Source organism: Drosophila takahashii, chromosome 3R (assembly GCF_030179915.1).
Source record: "Drosophila takahashii strain IR98-3 E-12201 chromosome 3R, DtakHiC1v2, whole genome shotgun sequence".
NCBI lineage: Eukaryota > Metazoa > Arthropoda > Insecta > Diptera > Drosophilidae > Drosophila > Drosophila takahashii.
Genome location: NC_091681.1, coordinates 23,197,248 through 23,224,067, shown reverse-complemented (window position 1 = coordinate 23,224,067; position 26,820 = coordinate 23,197,248). Strand labels below are relative to the sequence as shown.

General features: G+C 40.0%; 1 protein-coding gene across 6 annotated transcripts in view; it reads left to right on the top strand.

The window, feature by feature from the left end:
- Ubx (Ultrabithorax) overlaps positions 1 to 26,820 on the top strand; it is an 81,282-nt gene that overhangs the window by 12,920 nt on the left and 41,542 nt on the right. For 5 of the 6 annotated variants that reach the window (XM_017149028.3, XM_017149026.3, XM_017149025.3 and 2 more), the window contains one exon: positions 12,007 to 12,057. The exons of the other annotated variant lie outside the window; for it this stretch is intronic. In XM_017149028.3, coding sequence (XP_017004517.1) covers positions 12,007 to 12,057 — 51 coding nt within the window. The remainder of the gene's footprint in view (positions 1 to 12,006; positions 12,058 to 26,820) is intronic. 6 annotated transcript variants of the gene reach the window in all.

Genomic DNA, 26,820 nt, shown 5'->3' with positions numbered 1-26,820 from the left:
AATACTCAGGCTCTTGTTCGCTGGTCGTTGTCCTTGTCGTTGTGGCTCTGCAATTTCCATAATTCATATTCATAGACATTACCCAATAACAGCCAGTAGAGAAAAGGAGAAAACGACCAAGAGAAAGAGAAAGAGACCGAGTCCAGACAAACAAACGACAGCACCTGCAATACGGACAAATGTCCGTCCGTAGAACAGCCAAAAAAAAAGGCACACAAAATAAGGAATGTGCAGGGTGCAAAAATTCCACATATGCTAAAAAGCAAAAGAAAGTCCAAAAACTGTCGCATCACACTTATGCATAAATTATTCAAGAACCAAAGCTCAAAGAAGAATTCTGCCATTAATTTGATGGGCTTCAAATCACTGGCAAATTAGGCCAACAACATAGCACACACGGCCATACATATGTAGACAGATACTCCGCTCACACATCCGCATTCGCAACGTGCCGGCAATTTGATTTTACACACTTCGAAATTATTAACTGGGGAGCACTTTGTGTGCGGCAAGTGTAAGTGTTGTACGCTCTCCAGCGGAGCAGAAACAGTTCATAAAATGGCAAAACAGGGCACTTTCGTTTTTACCGTTGGCATTTGCAGCATCTGCAGGCCAAAGGGGGCGAAAATGGGGTGGCCATGGCAAGGACATCCTGGCATGTGTCGCCTGCGAGCCAACGGACATCTGGCCCGGTCAGAGCCGGACTCTCGGACTGAATGTTACCGGGCAGGTTTCAATTAATGAATTAGTAATTTCGGCTTCATTGCCGTAATGAACACTTCGGGGAGGTCTGAACGAGGTGGCAAAGCGTGTGCTAATTATTCGAAGTAGAACTCAGATGTAGATAAAGAGAATATATGAAAATGATAAAACTATTATTTACAATGTTATTCTTAATCCCTATGATATAAAGATGACAATGTGGAGTATACATTTGACAAAGATTGTGTTAAAACAAGTTCAAAGAAATATAAATCATCAGAAATTATTTTATGGCTTATTTTATCAAGTTATATTAATGTTTAAATTATATATTTTATTCTACAACGTATATATATGGTTATAGTTAAACTTTAAAGCACTGATTGTCCATGGCCTAGAAAATAGAACATACTAAAAACCTTTCACACAATTTTTGCTTTTAGAAAAGTACAAAACACCGTGTATTTACTTCCAAAGTCAGTAATCACTCTTCAAATAGCACAAAACACTTTAAACTCCATTTAGCTGGTGTGATTGCAGGCCACGAAAAATGCCATTTGCAGTGGCGTAATTTACCATATCATTGTGTCATTAAAAACGTTTGTATCTTGGATCCGAAGTGAACACAGTTTTCAAATAGCAGTTTGTTTACTAAGCCACACATTTAATGAACGGTTGGAGTTGGAAACACAGATAGATTGTAGATGGGACCACCTCTATGGGGAGTTGCAAGCTAAAGCGATATTTACTCGCGATGACTCCAAATATCCGGGAACCTTATCGCGGAATTTACATCCGTATCTCTTTTGGGCTGCTCTTTCGTTTCACTTTTATTGCAATTCTGTTCGCTCCGCTGTAGGTATGCAATTAGTCAATTAATTTGAAAATTTATTAACCGCCAAAAACCAATTTGCTCCAGATCGGCAGAACACACGAGAAACGAGCAGAGGAACAGAAAAAAAACAAAACAAGAGAGCGCGCTGCGAAGATCGCGAAATGCCGGCGGTAAACTGGCCTCGATCTTGGTCAAGATCACGGCTACGGCTGCAAAAGCTGCAAGATCCGTTCGAGGCGTTGGTCAGCGGACAAATGAAGGGTTCTTCCAAAGGTTGCGGAACTTTCAGCGAGTTAGGGATTTGAAATTAAAGCCCCGAAAGGAGCCTTCATCCCCTCCCGTCTTTCGAATCGTGGAAATGTAGTGCAGATAATTTATGGGTTCGGCGGCAGCGGAAGTGCGTGTGTATCTGGGAGATACGAATCGCAGCGGCTACCGATTTGATTTTCTAGGTCAAAAAGCAGTGTCCGCGAAATAAATGACTTTTGTGCATGTCGCGGACTGCCAGCCGTCGGCTTGGCTTCAGGCCATAAATAAATTTTGGGTGTATTTGAAAAGCATTTGTTGTCGTTCCCACTCACTCACAGTTCTTTGGGACACGGACCCTCTCTTTCCATTTTCGGTTTATGATTAATAATGCTCGGTCGGGTTGAAAACCTGCTTTTGGCGGCCATCATGATCAGCTGATCGCGCAGACCCGAAAAAAGAGACAAACGTCATGACAGCGCAATGTCCGTTGGGCAAATGAAAATGAAATGAACCTGGAAGTGATCACTCACAGATACAGGTGACTGGAAGCGACCACTCATAGATACAAGTGACAGATCGCAATGGTGTGCGTGCATGATCCCATTTTGGAAATGTCAAATGGCTGGAAAACTAAAGTGATCTTCACCTGATGCTCAAAAGTGTTTGCTTGCTCACCGCACAGGTATGCGTTCTCTCTCCCCCGGTTTCTCATTCTTCTTTCGCTCTTTGTGCGTTCGCTCTCTCTCTCTATTTATCTGGCTCCTCTCTTTCGCTCACCTGGTGATCGATCATCTTTTCGCTCAGCCGGTTTTCAGACCCTGCTCTGGGCATTAATTTATGTGCTCTCGCTGAAATGAATCTCACCTTTATTCGAATTGGAATATTTCGGGGCGGCCGTAGATCGTTTACGATATTCGCAGCCGTCAATGGGATTTGGCAAAGGTGAGATAATTCTTCTGATTAGACAGAGGTTAGACAGGTTAAGGAGTTTGTTATACGACTTAAGATCTTTCTCAGATAAGAGATTTGGTTGGATTTACCTGATTCGCATTAAGTTTTATAGGTGTCAGCTTTTGTAAGACTTTAGAAGTTATGATTTTATTATTGTTTAAATGAAAGTGAAAAGTAATATAAATATTATTGTAAATCCTAAAATAATTATTTTACTAACTAACGAACTAAAAATAAATCGGAACCCTTTCCCCAACCTTCCCAATCGAAATCAAAATCACGTCCACAAAATGTCCCCTGATTTCGGGGAAATTCCAAGGATCCCAGACCCACCGCAGAGGAACCGAACCAGAATCGAGCGCTTCCCTGTAATCTCAATCGATGATCTATTAACGAGTGTCCATAAAAATTATGCAACTTTCCGCTGCAGCAACAAAATGGATGTGCACAACAACAGCAACGACAATTGAGCCCGAATGCCATTTCCTTTGTCAGCTGGGGCCATAAATCTTGAGCATATTAACATGGACGTGCGATGAAAGTGCCAGCCAAATATGTCATTGTCAGTTGGGTTTTGGCCAGGAAGGGGGATTGGGATTGGGATGGAATGGGATTGGATTGGAGAGGGGTCTTAGACTGGGAATCAGACGCCTCTGCGGCTGCCGCAAGCGAGTGTATTGACACCTGAGCTGCCCAAACATTCGAACCGGAGGATGGAAAAGAAAGTTAGGGCCCACAGATCGATAGAACAGGTAGTTTTGGGCATTGGGAATACTTTCGGCCGTAAATCACCGATCCAAACTCTGGCTGATAGCTGGCCAAAAGTCGTATGCCAAGTATTTCGGGCCCTGTTTATCGCACTCGATGCATTTGGAATTGGTCAGAGTATTTTTCCGTATTTATGCGCAACTTTGTTGTGTTGTGTCTGTGACACAAACACAAAACATGACCAAATTTTTGGGCGTGAGCTCGTCGTGAGAGAGAAAGAGAGAGATGGGGAGCAAGAGAGCGAGCGAGAGAGAGAGACGGCATAGTGACAGCGCCCATAAATCTCTGTAACATGACACTTTTGGCAATGGAAATAAAATATGGCATTCGGCGCACCAAAATGTCGCACCAGGCTCCCTTGATTTTTGTTCTGTTCTCTTTTCTTTTTTTTTTAATTTTTTGGCACTGCCCCTGGCATTTTGGCCCACTGTGCCATGCGACACCCGACGGATCTCTCTCGTACTGCATTCAGCTAATTACAAATGAAATTACAATGGTCAGATATCGCCCCTGCCCACCGCCATTGCGATCCTCTGAGCTGCTGTTACTGCTGCCGGCCAAGTGTCACTTGCCGCTGTCATTTTCGTTTCGTTTTCATGTGTCACTTGGCAGGCCTTCGCTCGGAGCCCCCTGCCCCTCTCCCCTTTTTTGCCGCCCCTTGCCCCTTTTCACCGCCCCTGGGCCTCAGTCCTTGTCCTTGTAATAAAGCAAAACGGCTGCGCATGCGCGCAAGTCACTCAGCAACAATGCACTGCGGAAAAAATACTTCAATGGCCATTTGATAAAAATAAAATGTAAAAGAAAAATATATTTAAAGCAAAAACTTTGACATTATATTCTAGATATTCTTCAAAATATTCATATGTTATTTAAATTTAGTGCTTATCAGTCTAATAATAACATTTTTTTAAATAGATTGGTTATAAAAGTTAAAAAGTGAAGTTTGAATTAAGTTATAACTGTATTTTCTTAGTCAACACTTTTAGATTATATTTTAAATTATTTCGACAGGACTCACTCCTCTTTTCTCAGTGCATTTCCCACAACAACAACTTGGTAAAGCCGCTGCTGCCTCTGTCAGATTTTGTGAGTGTCACTTGGGCTGCTTTGTTGCTGGGTCCCCAGTCCCGAGTTTCGCGTCTTGGCACCGCAACTCGGATCCCCAGAGCCAGGCTCTTTCTTGGGTGTTATCTGTCCCGTCGACCGTCTTCAGTTTCGCTGCGGTTGCATCCCGACCGGGTCCGAATCTGTATCTGTATCTGAATTCCTGCAGAAACACGCAAAATGCGCGCCTCGGCGTATAAAACTGTTAACTAACTCAATTTTGTAGCTGTCAGTTGGCCAGGGGGGCTGCAGAGTTCAGCATGGGTTAATGAGTTGTTGTTGGCCGTTACCGGCGTGCCGCTTACACATGTCACAACAAATTGCCAGCCGTTGAGGTTCGGCTGGCTCATAAACAAATCACTTGACCCGCGAGACCAGCGAAATTTCGCCAGCCCGTTTTGTGTGATGGATCCAGATCGGAATAAAATATATCTACATTTATACTTGGGATTGCAGTGGGATATGGAGTAGGTATTACAAAGGGATTCCGGGGCTGGAAGCACGTGTATCACGGACCAAACTCACGGATGCACGCCGCGCACATGTCTGTCACACAAATGTCACTTAGAGTTGCAAACGCCGCGGACGCTTAGCAATTTCATAATTTGGTGGAGAAACGGAGGGGGGGGGGGGCTCAGTGGAACACTTGACATTGGCCCAGGAGACTGGGGAATGCGAAAAGCGAGTCCGGATATTTAGTATTCGCTGTGCATTTGAGCAGCCAAGTGACCAACAAGAAGCGAGGATCAGTGCACGAGGAGAAATTGAGAAACATAAACTCATTAGAAAATAATATATATTTAAAAAAAGAATTTTACAAAAATGTACTACCATTTAAAATAGATTTTTATAGACCAATACAATGGATTTTAAAAATAGAAATCTTATTCCTGATATTTTATGAAAACACTTGTTTTTCTGCGCCGTGTAAGACCCTTAGTACCCCCGCACCTCCCAAAATATTCCCGAAAAGGAAACAAAGTTGACAATTCAATCATTGTGAAGGGCTTGGTCGCCAGGGGGCGCCACTGCAGCTGGAAGTGCCTGGCGCTTAATATATAGAAAATAGTTAGTTGTATGCACTACAACTGCCTGGGTTTCCCACTCCTCGCCATTCTTTTGTTTGTTTGTGTCACTTGGCAGCTTCTGGGTTGGGGAAATGAAAGGAAAATGGGCAGGGAGAAAGGGGAGGAGGAAAAGGAAAAAGGAAAGGGCACAACGTTGACAACGGCAACAATTGCAGCCACAACAGCAAAAGGGGGACAAAAGGCGCACCACGCGGTAATTCTGGCCAGAAAGAGTTTTGCCCATGGTCTAGTGCGCTAGTGTGTGTGAGCCAACAAAACTTGGGGCCATAAATTTGCAACGGATCACATAAATCACATTCAAGTGAAGCTTAACACACGCGCCCAAGTAGAAGACACACACACTAATAAAACCCAGCTCGCTTTTGCAAGTCTGGTATGTGTGTGTGCGAAAAAAAGACACTTTTTGCTACTCTTGAAGGAGAGAAACCGTTGTAATGAGAACTAGCAGGGTGCAAAGTGTCTCCAAGGGGTCAACAAAGGTCAATGCGAATGCACATCTTGAAAGGTGTGTTTGAAATTTTGTAGCTATGATAAAAAGGGAAATAAACAATGCTGGTTTTACAAATGTAGAACTTAAAACCATACAATTTGTGAAGAGAAGATTATTTAAAGTACGAACCTTTTTAGAAAATATAAAGAATGTAATAATAAAAAAAACCTTGATAATAAACTTCACCTAACTCCAAATAAGGATTCCATCTCTGCCAAGCTTCAGTTACATACCGAATTCCGAAAGTATTGTAGTGGCCAACTCTCCATTAAGCAACATATCCGAAATTCCCCCCAGGATGGTAAAACTTTCAAGCCAAATTAACTAAACGGTTAAAGCAACAATTGCAAATTGGCAACAAATTCACAGATCATAAAGTGCAGTCGAGGTGGGACAACAATTCCAGCTGCACTTCCGTCTGCAAACTCCGGTTCCCAGTTTTCAGTTCTCAGTCCTCGGCACCCAGCATCATTTCATTTGAAGAACTTTGCCATTTGAACTTGACATTTAGCACACGGTTCGAGGGGACTTCTTTGCAAAACAATTGCAGGGCAAGCCAAAGAGAGAGAGAGAGAGAGAGGGGTAGATGGGACGAGGAAGAGAGGGGAAATGCACTTTTGGCATTCCTCGACTGCCAGGGAATGCCATCACACGATGGCCGAAAGGAAACAGTTGCAAGGGTGCGAAGGGTGCAAGCCACCCCCTGCCAGCAGAAAGAGAAGGGTAGATGGCGGGCGAAAGAGAGGCGAAAGCGGGGCGAGTCCGGCTCAGACAGGCGGCCATTGCAGCACCTGTCGGCCATGCGGCTGAGTCGCGTGCTTGCCGCTTTATTTGCTTCCCGGATTTTGCGCCATTAACAATATGGTTCGGTCCTTCCCCCTTTTCGTACTACCCACACCCATCTAGTGCTGGTAAATTTAATTTTTAATAGCTAAAAGTAGCAGTGATTGATAAATCACTATAAAATATTTTATGGAAATATTTTATAATATGTTATACAACATTTTATGTTATTTTTAAAGCATGCAATTTTAAAAATTTCTTTGTTTAAATAATTTGAAAAATTAATTATATTATGGTTATTAATCATTTTTAAATGTTTTCCTAGTTTACCTTGAACTTGAACTCATATATTTTTCAAATTATTTTTTTTTTGTTTTAATTTTTTCTTAAAATATTTCGAAAACATAGAAAAATCATGAGGTAGCCAGTCTTATTTAGCTAGAAAATAACTACATTTTCACTTCGGCCAGCCCCTTAGAAAATGTGGAGTTGCTTATAAATTAACCCATTGGCGAAATGAAAATATTGTCTGTTAATTGATCAATGTGTATGCAAAGGAGTGCTGCTGTGCCATTTGCCATGTACTCGGATGTCGGGGTGTGCGTAGAGCAGCTAAAATTTAATTAGATTCCGTATTAGCTGCCGCACCAAATGTTCTGGGTTTAGGCTTTATCAGCTGCACACAATTTCACACAGGACACAGCGCTCACACACACCAGCGCACTTTATGTCGTACGTGCAAATTTATTGTTATTGAAATACAATTGCGAAATTAACTGTCAAAGTGTGCGACCCATCGTCAATGTACTCGCAGAATGCCATATGTTTCCCTTTTCGAGAGTCCATGGGTTTTGGGGGGGCTGGAGCAAATGCCACCCTTTATGCAAAGCTAACTAAGGGGTTAAATGGGAGAAGGAATGGTTGAAAACAAAACAACGTTTCAATGATTAACATGAATTCAATATTACTAAAATAATATGCCTCATAAAAACATATTATATATATTTTACTATTTTTTATTACAAATTGGCATAAAGATTTCCTATAATATATATTTTCTTACGCTCAGTGTATTTTTCCCCATTCAAATTGGTCGCAGCCATGATTAATGACACTCTTATGCACTCGTAAGGGCTTTATTTTGAATCCATTTCTTTAGCCAACACCAAAAGTTGCCAATACCCTAAATCAGTGGACGAAACCCTCCCTGAAACCGACCCTTAAACTCCCGCCCAAAACCCCCAACTGTTTGCGCTAAACGAGCTTTGCATATTTACTGAACTAGCAGCAGACATTTTACGATATATTGAGAATTATTCGCAATATATTTTACAGTGGGCAACAGCAGCAGCAACAAGGACGACAAATGTTCCACCGACGGCGGCAGCAACAACAAGTGCAGTGTGTTCAGTTTTCAGTGTTCACTGTTCAGTGGAAATGCAGGCAGAGAAAGCTTCTAATTCCGGCACTGAAACCATAAGTCTTTGTCGCATTGTACACACACACAGATACTCACTCGCAAATACACTCGCAAAGAGGAAGGGGTGTATGTGTACGGGAGGTCCTGGCATTTCAGCACACACTGTTGGGTTTAGAGGAGGTCCTGCAAAGGTCCTAGGCCTGAAGTTGCGACCATTACTTAGGTTCGATACACAAGTTTCGCCTATAAATTTGAAACTTATTTTTCTGTTTTCGAAGATTTTGTTTAATTTAGGAAAATTTGCATAAGATACAATTGCAGACCCCATACAAGTCCTCTTTGCCTTTTGCAGTCTCTAAATTTGTGCGAAAATTGAGCCAAAGTTCGGAGGCAAAGAAAGAGGAGCAACAAACGATTTTTCCCATTTCTTTTTTTTTTGCGCACATTTTATTGCCCTGGCCTGGACTAAATTTGAATTCAGCTCAAATTGAAAGTTCACAACGCACATATACACTTGTAGCCCCGATCTGCCGGGTATATATACACATATACATATACATTCAGACGGGGAGACACACCGATATTTATGCGTTTTCGAATGCAGCTCAACTCAGCTTTAATTTAAATGGATTTCTCTGCCTGGCAACCCTGGCAGACATATGGCAGCATTTGCAATTTGCAGTCCACAGGCCAGGGGCGGGGGTTAAAAGGGGCCAAGGGGGAGGGGCCCCAAATGGATGCGAGGTCGCACTCCCTGGATGGGAGTGTTGAGGATTGATTGTGCTTGTTGATATTTTGTCAAATAACGCAAATAAATACACAATTACACACTCAAGTGAATCCGTTGCGGGAATGGGGTGGTTTTCAGGGGCTGGGGATTCTGGGGGTTCCTGGAGTCATGGGGTTAAACCGAGCATGGACGTGCTCTCTGTGTGTTATCCTCGTTTAAAGGATTTTCATTTGTTTAAATGTGCTTTATCGAAAATGGCCAAAAGGCCGCTGGCCATTGCTGTTTTTGTTGCTTCAACTCCTGTCCCTTGTTGCCACGTGAAATTTATTCTCATCGGACAGTGGTTACAAAAAACTGTGGAATAGTTTAGAAATTATTTAAAATAATGTAATAAATATAGTACAGTAATAAAAAGAAAATTAAAAATAAAGAATTAGTAAAAAATAAATTTTTTATTTGGAAAACATAAAAAAAAAATTTAAATACTTCTTAGAATTATTACTTTATTATTGCCCCACTGTACATCGACTTTCGACTTTGTCATTGTTTGTTTTTGCCTTTGGCGTTGTTTTTGCTGTGACTTTTTTCGGCGCACGCCCGTAAATTCCAATGTAAAATGTTGCATTTATCTTGTAAAAATAATAAATCCAGGCAAAGGGACTTTACTCTCTCACGCTTGGCAGCACATCCAGTAACAGATTGTGCCGCCCATCTAAGGGGGATGCAATCGGAAGGGTTCGAGATGGGAAGAGATTGGGTTTGTGTGTGTTTTGTTGGCCTTTTTGGGGATGATGGTCATTGTTAATGGCCGAATGGGTAAAGAGACGTAAATTTGGCTAATTTTATTAACCGTCAATACAACAACAGCAAAACAGAGGGAGTAAACGGGCAAGTGGCGACAAAAAATTAGTCAACACACGGCCATTAATTTAACTTATTTATTGGCTGGCGCGCATTTATTCCAATTCGAAAATCCCGAACTGCTGGCGCGATAAATTTGGTCGAATGCGAATGTGAAAATTGTGCTGCTGCATTTCCACTGCATTCGCATGCACATGTCGCGGATTTTCATTATAAAATATTGCTGAGCGGGGGTACGGGCGACTGTCGCAAAAGAGTTTGCAATTTATTTTAAAATAAAAGTATCTAAAAGCATGACAAATAGTGTGAGATATGTTTTTGCGCACTGCAGCAGGCCGCTCCCCTTTGTCCATCCCCTCGATCCGGAGACATGTGATGGGGCGCCGCTGATTTATTTGCATACAACAGCGCAGCAGACACAGCGAAAATAAAAAAAAATACCTCGGCCTGATTCCTCCCCATGTTGCTTTCATTTGTTATTTTTTTAAGCTACGCCCATTTTTGACGCCAACGGAGACGCGTCGATTGAGTTGGCTGCAGTTGCCAACTTTGGAGGGGAGCGCAAAGGGGGGGTTTGAGGGGCTGTGGGATGCCGACGGAGTTCATGAAAAATCCATTCAAAATCAAAAATCAAAATGCCAGCGAACTACAAGGAAGGTGGAGTGTCAGTATGGCAGGGAACATATTTTTAAATTGTTTGCATTGCACCTAAAATTACTCGTTTATTTAACAGACTCTTTAAATGGCATTTACAAACTAATAAAATACGAGGGTTTTTTTTTTTTTGAGCGAGCTTACAATCAACATTAAGTAAATCCCAAAACCCAGCATCTGACATAAAAAAAAGTGTTTTAGGAAGAAACAGCACTTTTAATATTTATACTTACTTAAAAATTTCCAAATTTATTAAATTCTCTTTGTAATTTTTCATAAGAGATTTAAACAAGAAATTATGTCTTCATCTGCCTTAAAATTACCTTTTCTGGATAAAAACGCCTCAGCCACTTTTTCTGTCTACCGCTCAATTCATCATTTGGCAACATTTTGCCCAGCGCCAAGTTGCATTTAGTTGTTATTTATGCAAATTTTACATGCTTCAACTTTTCGCCAAGTGCGTCGTGTCGTTTTCGATTATTTAAAACTTTGTACGGAATTTACCAGATTGCGAGGAGCAATTGGTGGATAGGGGGGGTGGCGGGGAGGTCTCCTTTTTAATGCGCACACCTGACGCGCTCCAACGTCTTCCGCCGGGAACACTTTTACCTTGGGCCGGAGGATTAGGGTCTGCCCTCCGTGCATAATTTTGTGCGCTGCTGTTGAGGCAAATAAATTCTTGAGACGGCTAAAGTTATTAGATTAGCATTAGAGAACGCCGGGAGATGGAAGATGGGAGATGGGACAACAGTCCCCAGGCTGAGCTTAGAATTATGATTTACCTGGGGTTATTTACATGCGCATAAACGAAATACCTCCGGCAGCCTCAAATTGCGCAAATTTATGAAAAACTTAACTCACTGCTTAGCGAGTCAGGTTGCTTTTATAGTTGCTCAAACAGGCGCGGCAATTTAAGCATTATTATTTTTTACATTTTACAACAAAAAGTGGAAGTTTTCACCATAAATAAGCAAGATACTTTTGCACAAAGCCTTATAACCCATATATATTGTGAACTAATTCATTAAATGTGTTCTTTACGTTCTTAATTAAACCAATTACAATTTTGTTTATTTATTAAATTCCCATTTTTTGGTTAATTACTTAAATAATTAAATTTTTATTGTGCATTTTATTTTAAGCACCGAACATCACAAGACTTATTTATTTCTAAACTTATTTTATATTTTACACTTAATGTTGTTAAATTTTAAGTCACTTTTTAATTATATTATTCATTAGTTTATATGTGGTTAACACACTATTTTGTTATTTTAACTGGATGGTTTTATTTTTTTTTACTAACATGTGAGGCACACTGACGCCCTTGACCTTTATAATTGAATACCTTTTTCTCTCTGTTTTTTCCAGGTAAGAGATACTCAGAATCTCTTGCGGGCTCACTTCTACCAGACTGGCTAGGTAAGTCAATGTTTTGTTATATTTTTTGTATACCCTTAGCTTATAGTTTTGCCTATAATTTGTTTTGAATTTTTGTGAGAAAACCCATTTTGAATTTTCACATTTTTTATTCACCTTTACGATATGCGTTGCAAAGCCATTTTTTGTTTTTGTGGAAACTCTCTAATTTTGATTTTGAGAATGCCAAGTCCCAAAAAACCCAGACAAAAAACATATTTTTCGAAACAGACACTCCAAACCAAATTAAAACGAAACCCGCCCACATACAAATGCCCAGTATTTTTCCAAAACTCTCCAAAATCTCCAAATCCATTGAATCGAGCTTCTTTGAATTTTGAGTTTAATTTTTGCGTTTGGTTGTTGTTGCTGTTGTTGGTGTTGCAACATCATCACATCACCATCATCCTGATCATCCCGTTTGTCTTCATTTCGTGTCAGTCAAAAGGAAGCGTCTCCTGCCAGAGTTCGAGAGGTAAAGCGATATTTTCAAATTCCAATAAATCTAGTAAGTTCTGTGTTGTGTGCATTCCTCCAACTTAAAACCCCCTAGAATCCCAATGTACATACATGCATACCTATTTGTATCTCAGTGTCTGTCATAGTTCAGCATGTGCATGCCTCCAAAATAGGTGTTGGCCAAATAAGTTATGCAACTCTGTACATATAATATGTGAAATTATCAGCTCATAAAATTTGCCCAAAATAATTGCCAATTATTCAGTTTGTCAACTCTGGCCAACACACATAAACACAAACATATATACGATAAGCTACCAAAAACACTGTCGGTACAATACACAGAGACACATTTTCCTGGCTCCTCTTGGTGTGCAATTAAAAGCCACCCACCACCCACCGCCCAGCGAAGAAAATCGGGTAAAAGTATCACTTGGCACGCAAAGAAAATCAGCGAGAAAATTGGTGATGCCTGGCTGCGAATTTTACAAAGCGTATCATTTTGTTAGCAGTTTTTCAGCAGGTTGCACTTGACAAGAATCGCCCCGGGGCACGAAAGTCCAAGTGGCACTGTAATGCAGTGCATTGCAGTGGTACAGTGGCACCTCCCCCGCACAGCAATTAAACACACATTTAATTTACTTTCGCCCGTTTAGGCGCACTCGAAAGGCTGTTAATTCCTGTTTTTAGTTATGTTAACCAAACACTCGACAGACAACAACAAACCAGGCAGCAAGCAACCTCAGCAGTTTCCTATATGTTTATGGCCAATTTATACAATCGCATAAATTACCAGCACAAACATAAACAAAACTTCCTTCCACCGAGTGCCATTTGCCAATCGTAATCAATTCCTGTCCATAAAAAAAAGGGACACTACCCGGAGAGTCCTGTCGCCGGCAGTGACAACAACAAGTACGGTTTCTATGTCCTTATAGCCAACCAACCCAAACCAACCCAACCCCACGCATAAATATTTATCTGAAATGTTGAAATCTTCAACTGCAGAAAACGTAAAATCCATTAGAAAATTAATAAAGTCTATGGCGGGAAATGTATTCCTGCGAATGCGGTTTTCCACTCTCTCCATTTCCCTCTCCGATTTCCCGACTCATTTTTTGTCATATATAGAAAATTTGTGGCTGTTTTTTGAGGGGCCAAATGTATATTATGCCGACGCTAATAGAATAAAGTCCAATCGATTACAATAATGCTTCTTTGTCTGGATAATGTTTCTGTCTGACTCGCGGCGGGAGGAGTTTCTGGAGCGGTTGCTGTCGGCCTTTTAAGGATATAATCCATTAGACCAGTTTGACGCAGATGTTATAGGGGATGGGTGATAAGAATGTTTATGTTTTTTAATGCGAGGTTATAGATGTTGTTTTCATAATTTATTGGAGGCTAAGAAATATGGCAATTAATATCTTAACAGCCCTCAAGTGAAATGATTTTTAACATTAAAAATACCTCAGTATAATAAAGATATGAATTACTTTAGGATATAGAAAAATATCGTTTTGCTTTCTTTTTATTTCACTTAAGTTGAAAAAAACTAAGCCGTATGCTTATAAACACACCTTTTTTATGAAACGATACAAAATAAAAACATAAAATAAATTTACTCAATGTATCTAATCAATTAACATACAAATATGTTTTGGAGACAAAGCAAAAAAAAGTTTTTAAATACGATAACCAATAATCTCCGTATATCTAAAGCCCCATCTAATTTATATCAAAGGGGCATACAAAATTCACAGCTAGGATCAATTATATTGTAGATTCTTATGAAAGATACATTTTCATTCCCGATAACTAAGCAAATATACAAGATATGTACACGAGATATGTAAATTTTTCCCGATGTGTGCGGCTTTGATCGTTTTGTTGGCCAGATGTTTGCACACACTTTGGAGTTGGCTTCATTATCATTCGGGCGGGGTCTATTTATAACCGGGGGGAACATGAATGGAGCGAATGTCTTAATGTCTCGACAAGATCGACGCGTCGGCGCCCTCTTTTCCCCTCCAAAACGAAACGAAAGCAAATGGCACGCAATTCACAATAATAACATAATAATGTGCAATAAAGTATCTTAATTTGTTGAATTGTTGATAAACTTTGGCGCCACTTTGCGGATAAACATGAAACGAAGCAATTGGAAAATTCTGGCCCGCCCGCCTATGAACTGTTCCATTTGGTGAACGTAATTCGGCAGGTTGAAAATACTTTTGGCTTTGTTTTCCCCCGTACCAAAATACCTACCTCATGACAATCTGAAAGTTCTCCGTTTGCCATTTCCGGTATTTCAATCCACTTGGCACTATTGCAATTATCAGTTCGCTTGACTTCTGACACTGCCAGGTGAGCGCGGGGCAAGTAAACACTGAGATGGGGGACAAATTCCAACTGCAACAAGTTGAATTATCTGCAAGAGACTCACGTGTGTATATATATACATATATATATAAACGTATGTGTTCTCTGGACCAGTGTGAGTGCACTTCCCTTTCTGGTCGTTGGCCGTGTCCTCTTAATTGCCCCTCTGAGAGACTTGGCAAATTAGTTAATTGGCGGCCAGTTCACTTTGAACTGCTCCACAGCCACCGGTCGACAATGTATCTCAAAGATACAAAGATACTTGCAAAGGTATCGCCGCATCACTGACTCTCAGATATATTTCACTTTTTATTCCACCTAGGAGTTTATCTTAGCAGTCTAAATAAGTCAGTTTACTTAATTGAGGTTGAAATTGCTTATAGGAAAGATTAACTTAATGTTTTGAAACTTTTTATAAATTCTTAACTGAGTTATTGAAATAATTTGTATTTGTTGTTTTAAAAGATAAAGTTCATCCTAATATTTTATTAGGAACTTGTCAATCTCCTCTCGCTTGCCAGTTGATCCACAGTCCTGAATCCATTCTCTTTGGGTCAAGCACAAATAACTAAGCAAACTTCCTTTTATTTCTTTCTTTATATGTCTTTTGATAATGCCGCATTCTAACCGTATTATTATTAGCACTAAATATACTTGTTTGTATATACAATGTATACTTTTTCTCACACCGGTTTTTGTTACTTTGTTTACCTTGTTCTTTCTCCGACTTTCAAAGTCGTATCTTATATTTCAGAGTAATTACTGGTTATAGTCATGTTATTTTTTAAAAACTTTCTGATACTCTAAAGAGTTTGTTAAGAAAAAATATATAGTTAATAATGACAAAAACTAGCTGCAACTAAAAAATCAATTGCCAGCACTCGGATTAATGTACATTTTTTTAAAACAAGATTTGAAAATCAAAGAATTCGAGTCACAATTTTCTTAACTGCGTGTATTGTAGTGAACTTCCATTTCGTTGTTACCCATCAAAGCCGTCCGCCATAATGTTAATTTAATTTCAATATTTTAACCATTCAAAGTCGTTAAGCTTTCGATTAATGATTAATGGCCAACGAATTTGAATAACAATTTGTGGCATTAGCAACGGAATTAATATTTGTATGCCGGGCGTCCGTCGATTCGCACGCAATTAAAACACTCGGCCGTCAGGTGAACAGAAATAAAACCAAGTGGCAGCTCGCCCTTTATCGATTTTTGGTGGCCATTAGATTTCGCACAGTTACCCATATTTTCCGCCATTTGGAAAACTCCCCCAAAAACGGGAAAGCATTTCCAGCATTTTCAGCTCCACCCTCGCCGCAGGCAATGTGGCAGATATTTTTCTTGTTCTTTTGCCAGCTCAGCAGATGAATGCGTATAATTTTCGGTTTGATTTATGGCCATTGACCCCGCTTTGGGCCACCTTTAGTCGCACACATGGCCGACATCCTCCTCCGGCCAACCTCAGATTTTCTATGGCTTCTGATGCTGCTGCTCCAGTGGCTTTATCGCTGCGAATGCTAAACGCAGGCCATCCATTTGTGGGGATTGAGGGTCTTTGGGAGGGCGGGCTTTATTACATTAGGCGTTCGTAAAGTAAAAATTGTGCCACTTTCTCAAAAACACGCACAGCACAATAAGTGGGTGTGTATATATGCCACTGCCGTTCAACCTGCTGTGGCAAACTGCCGAAAAAAAGGAGAACCCGGAAAATGCCAGAAGATACGGGGGCTACGAGCCAGGACCCAAATGTGCTTGGCTGTACGCTTTTGTTTGGGCCCACTGCTTTCCTTTTGCTTACATAATCAGTCATGTTATCCTTGTTTCGCCGCCCGCCACCCAAACACATTAGGATACACAAAGCGACAGAGACATGCGAAAAAAATAATAATTTATTTATGTCGCTGGCCTCGAGCAGATATCTTTTTTATATTTCCATTGCGTGCGGCAAGGGTGGATTCAAAATCGGTCAACGAATATGCTGATTCTGTGCGACATGCGTAGGAATGCGGATTTTATTTCTTTAAATAGGTGCTTAGTCCTAAGGAGGGAATGGAAATCTTATAGGATTGAATTTAAAAATGTTATAGAATTTAATTTACAGATGGTTAAGGAAATTAAACAAGACTGTGTCTTGTGAATGGAATAACTCACCCTTTAATGGCGGAAAACAGTGGGTATAGCCATCTATTTTTATCATATGAGATTATACCTCATAAAAACTTCAAATTTTTTTTATTTCTTTCTAACTATTTTATTTAGATACAAAAAAAAAAATGTTTATTAATTAAAAATAATATTTTGCATAGTCAGTACAAATAATATTGTTTAAAAATATCTTAAAATTCGTTTTATAATTTTTTCAATCTGTAAAATCCTTTTAGCCTTCCCGGGCTTTTGCACTCCTCGTCCGTTTGCTCACACGCATCTTGGCCGTGTGTTCACTCGCATTTCCATTTCCACAGCTTTTCCCCTGGACAAAAACTGTGTTTTCGGCTTTCCGCACCGAATTCCTTTTGCCATTGATAAATGGCATTCTGCTCGGAGTTTGTTGATTTTATTGCTCTCCGGGTTTCTGGGCCTTCTACTCTGCTCTCGCGCTTTTGGCCATTTGTCCTTTCGCATTCGCCGTCGGCGAAATTTTTGTTTGTTTCCACTTGCCTTGCGCCGGCTTTCTCCTCGAGTTCCTTTTTTTCTGCTTGCTCAACGGAATCTGGGCTATTTATTCACCCAATTTCTATTTTTTTCTTTGCCTTTTTGCTTTGCACATTTATCATTGTGCCTTCAGATGCACACACACACACATTCGCAGGGTTCCACCCACCAACTTGTACACTTGCGAAAATCACCGAGTTAATAGTCGCTGACCTTCTTTTCTCTGCAACCATTTCGGGCTCTTGACATTTCCCAAAGAGTCTCGGGTCTATAATCAACCATATTTTATTAATCATAATTGCCATTATGGTTTTTGTATCTCCGGGTGACTTCGAAGCAAAGCCAAATAGGTGAAACCCCCAAGAGAGGTGCGGCCAATGTTGGTTTTCTGTATTTCGCAGCGAGATGAAAGAAATCCGAAATGTGAAATAGCTAGTCCTCTAACTCAATTAAATATTACATATTAATAAAATCCAGTATTTATATTTTCTTGTGTGAAACAAGACAAACTTTTTACAAATTAAGTCAATAATAACTTAATTTGGTCGCTAAAGTAATTTATTTCACATGTTTTAGATTTTTCATTTTGAAAACTAAAGCAATAAACACCTAAAAATATTTGTTTATTAAGATTTTTATTAATTGTCACCGAACTTTGACAGTTCCTAAATCTTTATAAACAATAAGCTAACTCATTGCGAATTCTATATGGGCACTTCCAAAATGTCGCTCGGGACATTTGCACACTTTAAAAGTTGAAAACAAATTGTAAAACAATGGATTTTAATTTTAATTATGGGCTTTTCTTTTCACTCTTCCCAAGCTCTATTTTTGGTAAAAATCTTGATTTTGTACCACTTTTAGTTTTTAAGATATCGGTAAAAAACTGCCGTATTCGCTCGGGACAAAAATAGAAGTGGATTTCGGGGAAGTTCATACAACACCAGAAATTAGCGAATTCTGATGGAATATTTGAATGCGATTTTTTTTAGAATGTTGTTCAAACATGTCGCTGTGAAATGCTTTTGGTTTCACTCAAAAATTCTTTGCCGTTTTTTTTTTATGCAGTTTCAACCACATTCGCTCGGGACATGTCGCTCGGGACATTTTTTCCGACTGTTTTGTAAAGCGGATTTCTTTACCTCTATCTCTCAATTGCTGGATGTTTTGCTTTTAACTTAATAGTTTAGTATGTGAATGAAGCATTCAGTACAGAAAAATGTCACATATTAGCATTCCTATAGGATAAATTAACAACAGAAGACAGGTCCAAAAAATAACAAAAAAATAGCCAAAAACAGATTTTTGCGTATATTGGTGGGGTTTGTCATAAAAATAATCAAACTATACTCCAAATTTGTAGTTAAGCTCAGTATCCAACTAATTAGAAACTAATATCGGGGCAAAATCATGTGGAAATATGTTTTATTCAAGTTTCAAGGTTTTTGGCTTGGTGGACTTTTTTTTGGAAGTGCCCATATGTGTTTCCACCTCAGCGAACTCATAAATAAACTCTCAGCGTCGGCGGATTTGTGCGATTTTTCGTTGTTTTGGTCATACGCATGTTGAACCCCGGCTGTTCCCCCCGTTCGCCCCCCGATTTCCCCGCGATCCCCACTAATTTGGAACTGCTGATGATGACGCTCTCGTGCGTGTTTGGGAACCCAACAACAAAAATAGCTTCGAAGGCTTGGCCGTCGCTACAAACGTACAAACTTACTAATACAATTTTTGGGTTTTTGGGAAGATAAGGGGAGAAACGAATTAACCCTTTGATTCAAATGGTCGATTTTGATACCTGCGGCAAAGTTTGGAACATAGCAGAAGAAAATAGATTACAATTTGTTTATTTTTTTATTTTTATTATTTCAATCTTTATTTAACCAAAGTGTTTGCGCCATTAGTGTTTTAAAAGTAAAAGCAATAAGTTTACAAAAGTAACAAATGATATGGGCTTTGTAATAGCTGATTGTTTTTATGGAGAACAATAAAAGGTTACACAAAGTTGCCATCTTTTTTGCTCAGTGCTTCGCGGAAGGTATTTAGTGGGTTAAAAGCGGAGAGCCATCTGTCGGCCATCGAGGGTACCTGGAAAGGGCAAAAGGCAAAGCTTTTGGCTCAAAAGACGAGCTTACGGGATCGCCGGCTTAACACTGGGCTACAAAAATCGAGTTCCGCGGCCACATCCTCTGGATTTCGAACTCCGAATTAAAATGCAACGCATGCAGCGACGCGTGTGGGTGGAAAAACACTCGTTTTGATGAGGTGTCGGCTGTAATTTAAACAACGGCACAGGGCAGAAACTGAATTTTAATAGCCGATTATATAATTGACTTACTCTCTCTCTTGCTCTTTCTCCTTGGCTCTCCACCATCTCTGTCTCAGCCTATTCCCAGTGGAATGACCCATATACCAATTTGAATTCCAAACCCCAGCCGATAATGATGGAATGTGAGTGCGAGTGCTTTATGGCCGCGTAAAAGCACTCAAGTCGCTCTCTTTTCGCTTCCCGAGTCGTTTTTCCAGCACATAAATAAATCGATGAGCACTTGAGTTCTTTGCCAAATACTTAATTTTATTGATTTCTTTGGTCATTTTGTTGTTTACTTTTTAATGAGGGACTTTCTTTGTAATATTAGTTGGTTAATAAAGTGTAGCACATTTTTGCATTATTTTATCCTTTGAACTTTGATTCTGTTTCTCTCTCTCGCTGGCGATTTTTAGGGCCATAAATTGTGCAGCCCTCGTAAAACATGCGACTTTTGCAGCTGAGTAATTTCCTTCGTTTTTATTTTGCGGAACATGCGCAAAAAGCATAGGAAAAGATAAAGAAGAAGAAGCAGCAGCCGCGTCGCGTGTGTAGAAAATTAAATTTATTTATTGTATTTAAAAGGTAGCAGGTTTACTACTGAAAACAACAGTAAAAGTGAGAAGAAACGGCCAAGAAAAACGATTCGCACATAAATCGCGGAGCAAAAGACGTGCTTAATACTTTTTATGTGTATTTCTAGACACTTGGCAAACAAAGCAAATGGTTTATGGCCCGAAAATATTGAATTATGGCTACACTGTTAAAAACAAGCACCCGAATCAGTGGGCTTAATATAGCTATTTATCAATGTTATGCAAATAAAAAACCGTAACACTTGACTTGAACCGCGCCAATTTACTTGTGAATTGTTATTAAAAAATATTTATTAATTCCGGGAGCGACAGAGAGCGAGGAAAGCGAGAGAGAGCACTTCCCCTCCAAAGGCACACACTCACACAGCACCTACTCAACGGCTGCTGATTTATTTCCCATAAGTCAAAACAGGCGAGCATATAAACGCGCCGCGCCAGAGCGGGACAGCACGAGCGAGCGAGAGAGAACGGGGCTGGGTTATTTGTCTTGCGGCACCGCCATTATTCATTCGGCTCTTTCGCTCTCGCGTTCATTCCAATTCCCATTCACTGGCCGCTCTCTCTCCTTGAGCGAGTGCGCTCTCGCTCTCTCACTGTGATTTTAATGGCCGCTCTGAAGTGTTTATCGTTGGCACACAATATTCGCAAAGTGGCATTTCTTATGGCCGTCTCTCTTCTCTCCTCTCCTCTCTCTGGCCCTAAAGTCGCCCGCCCCTTTTTCGCTCGCTCGTTCTCGGTCATGCTCTCTCTATCTTTTTTGTTGCTGTTTTCCCTGGCTTTTCCTGTTGCACTGCACTTGGCGTTTTCCAGAGGCAAAACTCTTGGCTTTTCTTCTTGGCAGCAGCTGAAAAACCGCGCCACAATTGGCAAGGCTCCGCTGCCTTCTCTCTTTCTTTCTTGGCAAAAAGAGTTGTTTTAAAAATTATTTACGACCGCTTCGCTGACGCTGTTCATTTTCCGCCGTGCACTGGACAAAATTGTTCATTTATAAAATTAATTGTCATTATTTATGAATCAAGTCCAAGATATCATTATAATTTTAAAAATAATTGAAATCACTATTTCAGAAATTTTGTATATTTTGTATATATGGGCACTTCCAAAAAAAAGTCCACCAAGCCAAAAACCTTGAAACTTGAATAAAACATATTTCCACATGATTTTGCCCCGATATTAGTTTCTAATTAGTTGGATACTGAGCTTAACTACAAATTTGGAGTATAGTTTGATTATTTTTATGACAAACCCCACCAATATACGCAAAAATCTGTTTTTGGCTATTTTTTTGTTATTTTTTGGACCTGTCTTCTGTTGTAAATTTATCCTATAGGAATGCTAATATGTGACATTTTTCTGTACTGAATGCTTCATTCACATGCTAAACTATTAAATTAAAAGCAAAACATCCAGCAATTGAGAGATAGAGGTAAAGAAATCCGCTTTACAAAACAGTCGGAAAAAATGTCCCGAGCGACATGTCCCGAGCGAATGTGGTTGAAACTGCATAAAAAAAAAACGGCAAAGAATTTTTGAGTAAAACCAAAAGCATTTCACAGCGACATGTTTGAACAACATTCTAAAAAAAATCGCATTCAAATATTCCATCAGAATTTGCTAATCTCTGCTGTTGTATGAACTTCCCCGAAATCTACTTCTATTTTTGTCCCGAGCGAATACGGCAGTTTTTTACCGATATCTTAAAAACTAAAAGTGGTACAAAACCAAGATTTTTACCAAAAATAGAGCTTGGGAAGAGTGAAAAGAAAAGCCCATAATTTAAATTAAAATCCATTGTTTTACAATCTTTTTTCAACTTTAAAGGTGTGCAAATGTCCCGAGCGACATTTTGGAAGTGCCCATATGCAATTGAAGTATTTAATATATTCAAATAAAATAAAACTAGGGATTTTTGTATCTCAATGTTGAAATATGAAAAAGTTTTAAGAAGTGTAGATATCAAAACGTTTTTTTTTTTACTGTGTGGAAAAACTCAAACTCACTTCCATCCTTATTCGCTCTTCTTCTTCTTGCTGGCCCTGATTAATAGTTTTATTTATTTTTAGCGCTCATCTTGCAAGTCCAAAGTCGTTTTGTCGCTTTTGTTGTCGTCGCCAGCGGAATTTATGAGTCTTTATTAAAACGCGGTATTTCTTCTCTTTCCGTCTTTATTTATTTATTTCCCTCGTTGCTTTTTTGTTTCACCCTCTCAGGCTTTATCAGTTAAACCAAAATTTTTGTTTTTATCAAATTTCTGTCACATTTCGCTGATTTATTGGACCCCCTAATTTATTGTTCGATGTTTTCTCAAAGACTTTAATGAAGTGGCCGGCGGGGGAAAATAAATAACCAATACTATTCCGAAGTGTTAATTGGTTCTGGGGGAATATATTTATGGATATACGGTTTGACGGATGGTCTGGGGAAACTATTTTTATTCCATGAACATTAGAAGGAAATTAAGGTTAGTCTTATAATCTCTTTGGAAGGGGTTGTATTTTTAAATATTTTTCTACTTATACAAGGAGTAATAAAGAACTTACTTCTAAGTTCATTGAAAATGAAAAGCATTTCAGACACTTTTTAAATTGGTTTTAAAACCTAGTTTTATCTTGATATTGAAACTTTTTGTACTTACTGTACTGTACTTACTGAAGAAAAAGAACCCAAAAAAGAAGACACGACTTCGACAGCCAACTTCCAGCTGACCCCGCTGACCCTCTTGGGCCAACATGTGAGAACTCCGTGGCTCCAGCTGGGCATCCGATCGTGTGGCTCCGTGTCCTCGAAGAGATCATGACAAGATTTTCGTGCCCGCGCAGGAGGATGAGAAATGTGGCGCGGGACACGATATTTCTCGGCGGATTTCGGCGGGAAAATGTTGTAAATTCTCAGGCGGCACGAATTCGAACTCGACCAGGTCCCAAAAATAACAATCGTTAGAGTTATCCTTGACTTATGCATTGTCTTTTGGTCGTTTGGTTTTTTCTTTTTTTTATTTTAGCTACGGGAACCGTTTTTTATGCGAACGTATGAGCAACACATGAGAAACATTAAAAAATCGTTTGAGAGCCGCGATCATTAACTTTTTTTTTGCCGCCGTCAAGGTCGGTGTTTTTCCCCGAAAATTATTCCACTTAGCCTTCGGATCGGCGGGAAATGTGTGCAATTTTTTTACGAGGCCATAAAAAGTGCAATGTTAAGTGTCGGGCGTAGTAAACAAAACGCGCGCCTTGCAGCGGAGGCAGCGCTGCTAATTTGGCCTTCCGTTGAAAATTCAGGATGCAGGATGCTGCGAGACAGGCCAGCGGACATGGCCAGGACACACGCTGTCCTGCGACCTCTGCCCTCTGAGCCCGGTCCTCTGCCATCGCTGCCATTTAGGTAGATGGACCAGTGCATTTGGCAGTTTTTTATGGGCCCACCGGCAGTTGGCAGCCGTCGCAGTGGAAAAGTAGATAGCAGCAGGTAAATGCGGCAAATTGCATTCGCAGTCGCAGAAGGTTCACCTGATGAGTTGCGAGTGGCTCGGAAATTTCGAACAAAGTCACAGGAGGTTCAGTTCTTAAAAGCACCGGGAAGTCTTAGAGGTATGTCTTTAAAAATTGGAGTGATTAAAGTGTCAACAAAAAAAAATACAAATTAAATTCAACTACACACATGCATGAGTATTTTGCTTTTTAACAAAATTACAATATTGAATAGGAAAACAATTTTTCATAGAATTAAAAAAAAAATATATCCTCAAAGTAAACCAATAAATAATTTACAATTAATAAAATACACTTTCGATCCTAATATTACATAATAACTATAAGTAAACTATATGTAAAACACTGTTTTAAAGAACAAGTTTTTTGGGCAGCACAACATAAAATTAAATACAGAAAGTTAACAAATTAAACGAGATATTTTCAAGATTGGGCCAACAAGCAAAAAAGCCTGGAAAAATAGCCAGAACAAGATTTTGTGGGCAAGAAAAAGTCGAGGCCTGGCGAAAAAAAGCAAGCAAATTAACTAAGGCGCAATTCGAGTGGAAGTCTTATCAGATTTCTAATTAATTTAATTCTGCCTCGTCTGCCCAACCACTCCCACCCGCCCCCCAAAACCTGAGTCGACAGAAATGGCCCAGCTCAGGTGAAAAGCGAGGGGAAAACGGGTGAAAAACGGGGGAAGGGCGGAATGAGGGACGACGGACGGTTGACTTCCTGACTCTTGTCAAAGTTTGCTGATTAAATCAGTCATAGAAATGTCGAAAGGAGAACGGAGGACTGAGGACGGCCAGAGACACGGCGACAAATGAAAAACCTTTAGACCAAATCAAATATTTGCCTTGGCCAGGACGGCAGACCAGCCATTTAACCGTTAGTTTTGTGGTCGTATTATGCAAAAAAAAACAGGAGGAGGAATGGAGAAAAAACTATACAAAGACCACCACAGCAGTTGGAACGGCCCCGACACAGGGGGAAAAAGAGCTGGCTAAAACCAAACACGAAACAGTTAAGAGGGAGGCAGGAAAAAGCCATCGTCATCGGCAATTCAAACATATGCACGCCTCTGCCGCCGTCGACGTCCTCTGCCGACTGCTTAGTTAGCCTCATTTAGAAAACGTTTGTTATGCAATGCCAACATTTGTATTCGAAAATGTTTTTTATTCAGTTGTTGACTTTTTTCGTTCGCCGTTCAGTTGGCGCGGCCTAAATGGCCGACTTGGGGTCTTTGGGCCTGAGAACGTCGAGGAGATGGCCGAAACGATGGCGACATGGCTTTGTGCCGACTTCAGCTGTTTTTTTCTCCTTGGTCTCGCTTTTTTCCTTAGGTTTTTTCTTTGTTTTTTTTTTCCAACCCGCGCTCGAGTTTGAATTTTAAATGCAATCATTTCCTTTGCCGCAGTTGGCAACCCGTGGAGTAAGGACTTCGTGATTTTCGCTATGATTGTTTAAAATGTTAAACGGGTTAACTAACGAACCGTGGAGAAACGGCACCCATATGGGAAAAAAAAGCAACCAAAAAAGAAAGTCCATGCAAATTCGCTCAGTGTACGAACGGTGATTTCAATCGCTGCACGCCCGCAGAATTTCCACAAAAATTCGAAAACAAAAGTTCGTTTGATTTATGCGTCGAGCGATTTATAAAGATGTCGACTGCAAGTTTTTTTTTCTTTATTTCTGTTTTGATACATCTCTCTGTATGCTTTGAAATACAAGTATATAAGTATTTTGTCGGGGTCCACGTTTTCGGGCTTTACCTGAATCCCTCCATCAGCTGAATAAGATAAAAATTTCGAGTTTTTTTTCGTGTCCGTCGGTCGCTGTCAACCCAATTCAAATTGTGTACAAAATCGTGAGTCGCATAATTAAAATTTATTCGTTATAATCATGGCAGGAATCCGGCAATTGAGTTGTTTTGGGTAATGTGTGAGTATCGATGAGCGGTTTAAACGAGAAATTACAAAGATATCTGTATTATAAAGCAATAAGCGGATTACACTTGCTTTTAAATCAACAAAATGCAATTTTAATACTAATTTCAAAAGAAATAAATTAAAAACAAATCATGTTTAATATTTAACTTAGTCGCATATTCTACCCATAGTCCCCTGATGCGTAAATAGTGCTTAGTTAACTGGTTAAAATAATTATTGTTTATTCAATACCAATTGAGTTTGATTAGTACTTTTGCCAGTCATGGCAAATCGATGTAACGATCGATCCGAAGGCAAGTGGAGTAGTTTGAAGCCTATTTATAGACAACCTATTGATCAGCAGCCACTGGTAAAATCATGGCGCCAGTTGGGCATGCGGAAAAGCGGGAGGAAAGGCGGGGAAAATCGCAGTGAAAAGCCGCCAATCTGTCGCAGCCACTTGAGTCAAGTGGTCAGGGCCGCTGCCATTTTCGGTTGCGATGCGAAAAACTTTACAATGGCAATTAAAAGTAATTACCGAAGCCATTAACGCAGCGGCGGCGGCAACTGCAGCAGATACCAAAAACGGCAAAACGCCGGCTAAAAGCTGAGGAAAAGAGCCAGTCGAACCGAACCACGAAAAAAAGTGCACGTAATTTATTTGTCATCAATCGGCTGGCAATAAGTCAGACAATCACAAAAATGCTGTCAACATTAAGACATGTGAATACGAATACGAATTTTGCAGCAGCAGCAGCGGCAACAGCAACATTGTGGTTGCATTTTGCCGAGTTGAGTTGAGATGGCGACAAACGGCGGAGACGACGTCGCCAGCATTTCAAGATTTATGGGCGTGTAACCTGTTTCTTTAATTGCACATTTGCAGCCCCAAACGACGACAGCAGCAACAGCAACAGCAGCAGCAACTGAAACAAAAAACGTGAAAAATGAATTAAATAAAACTG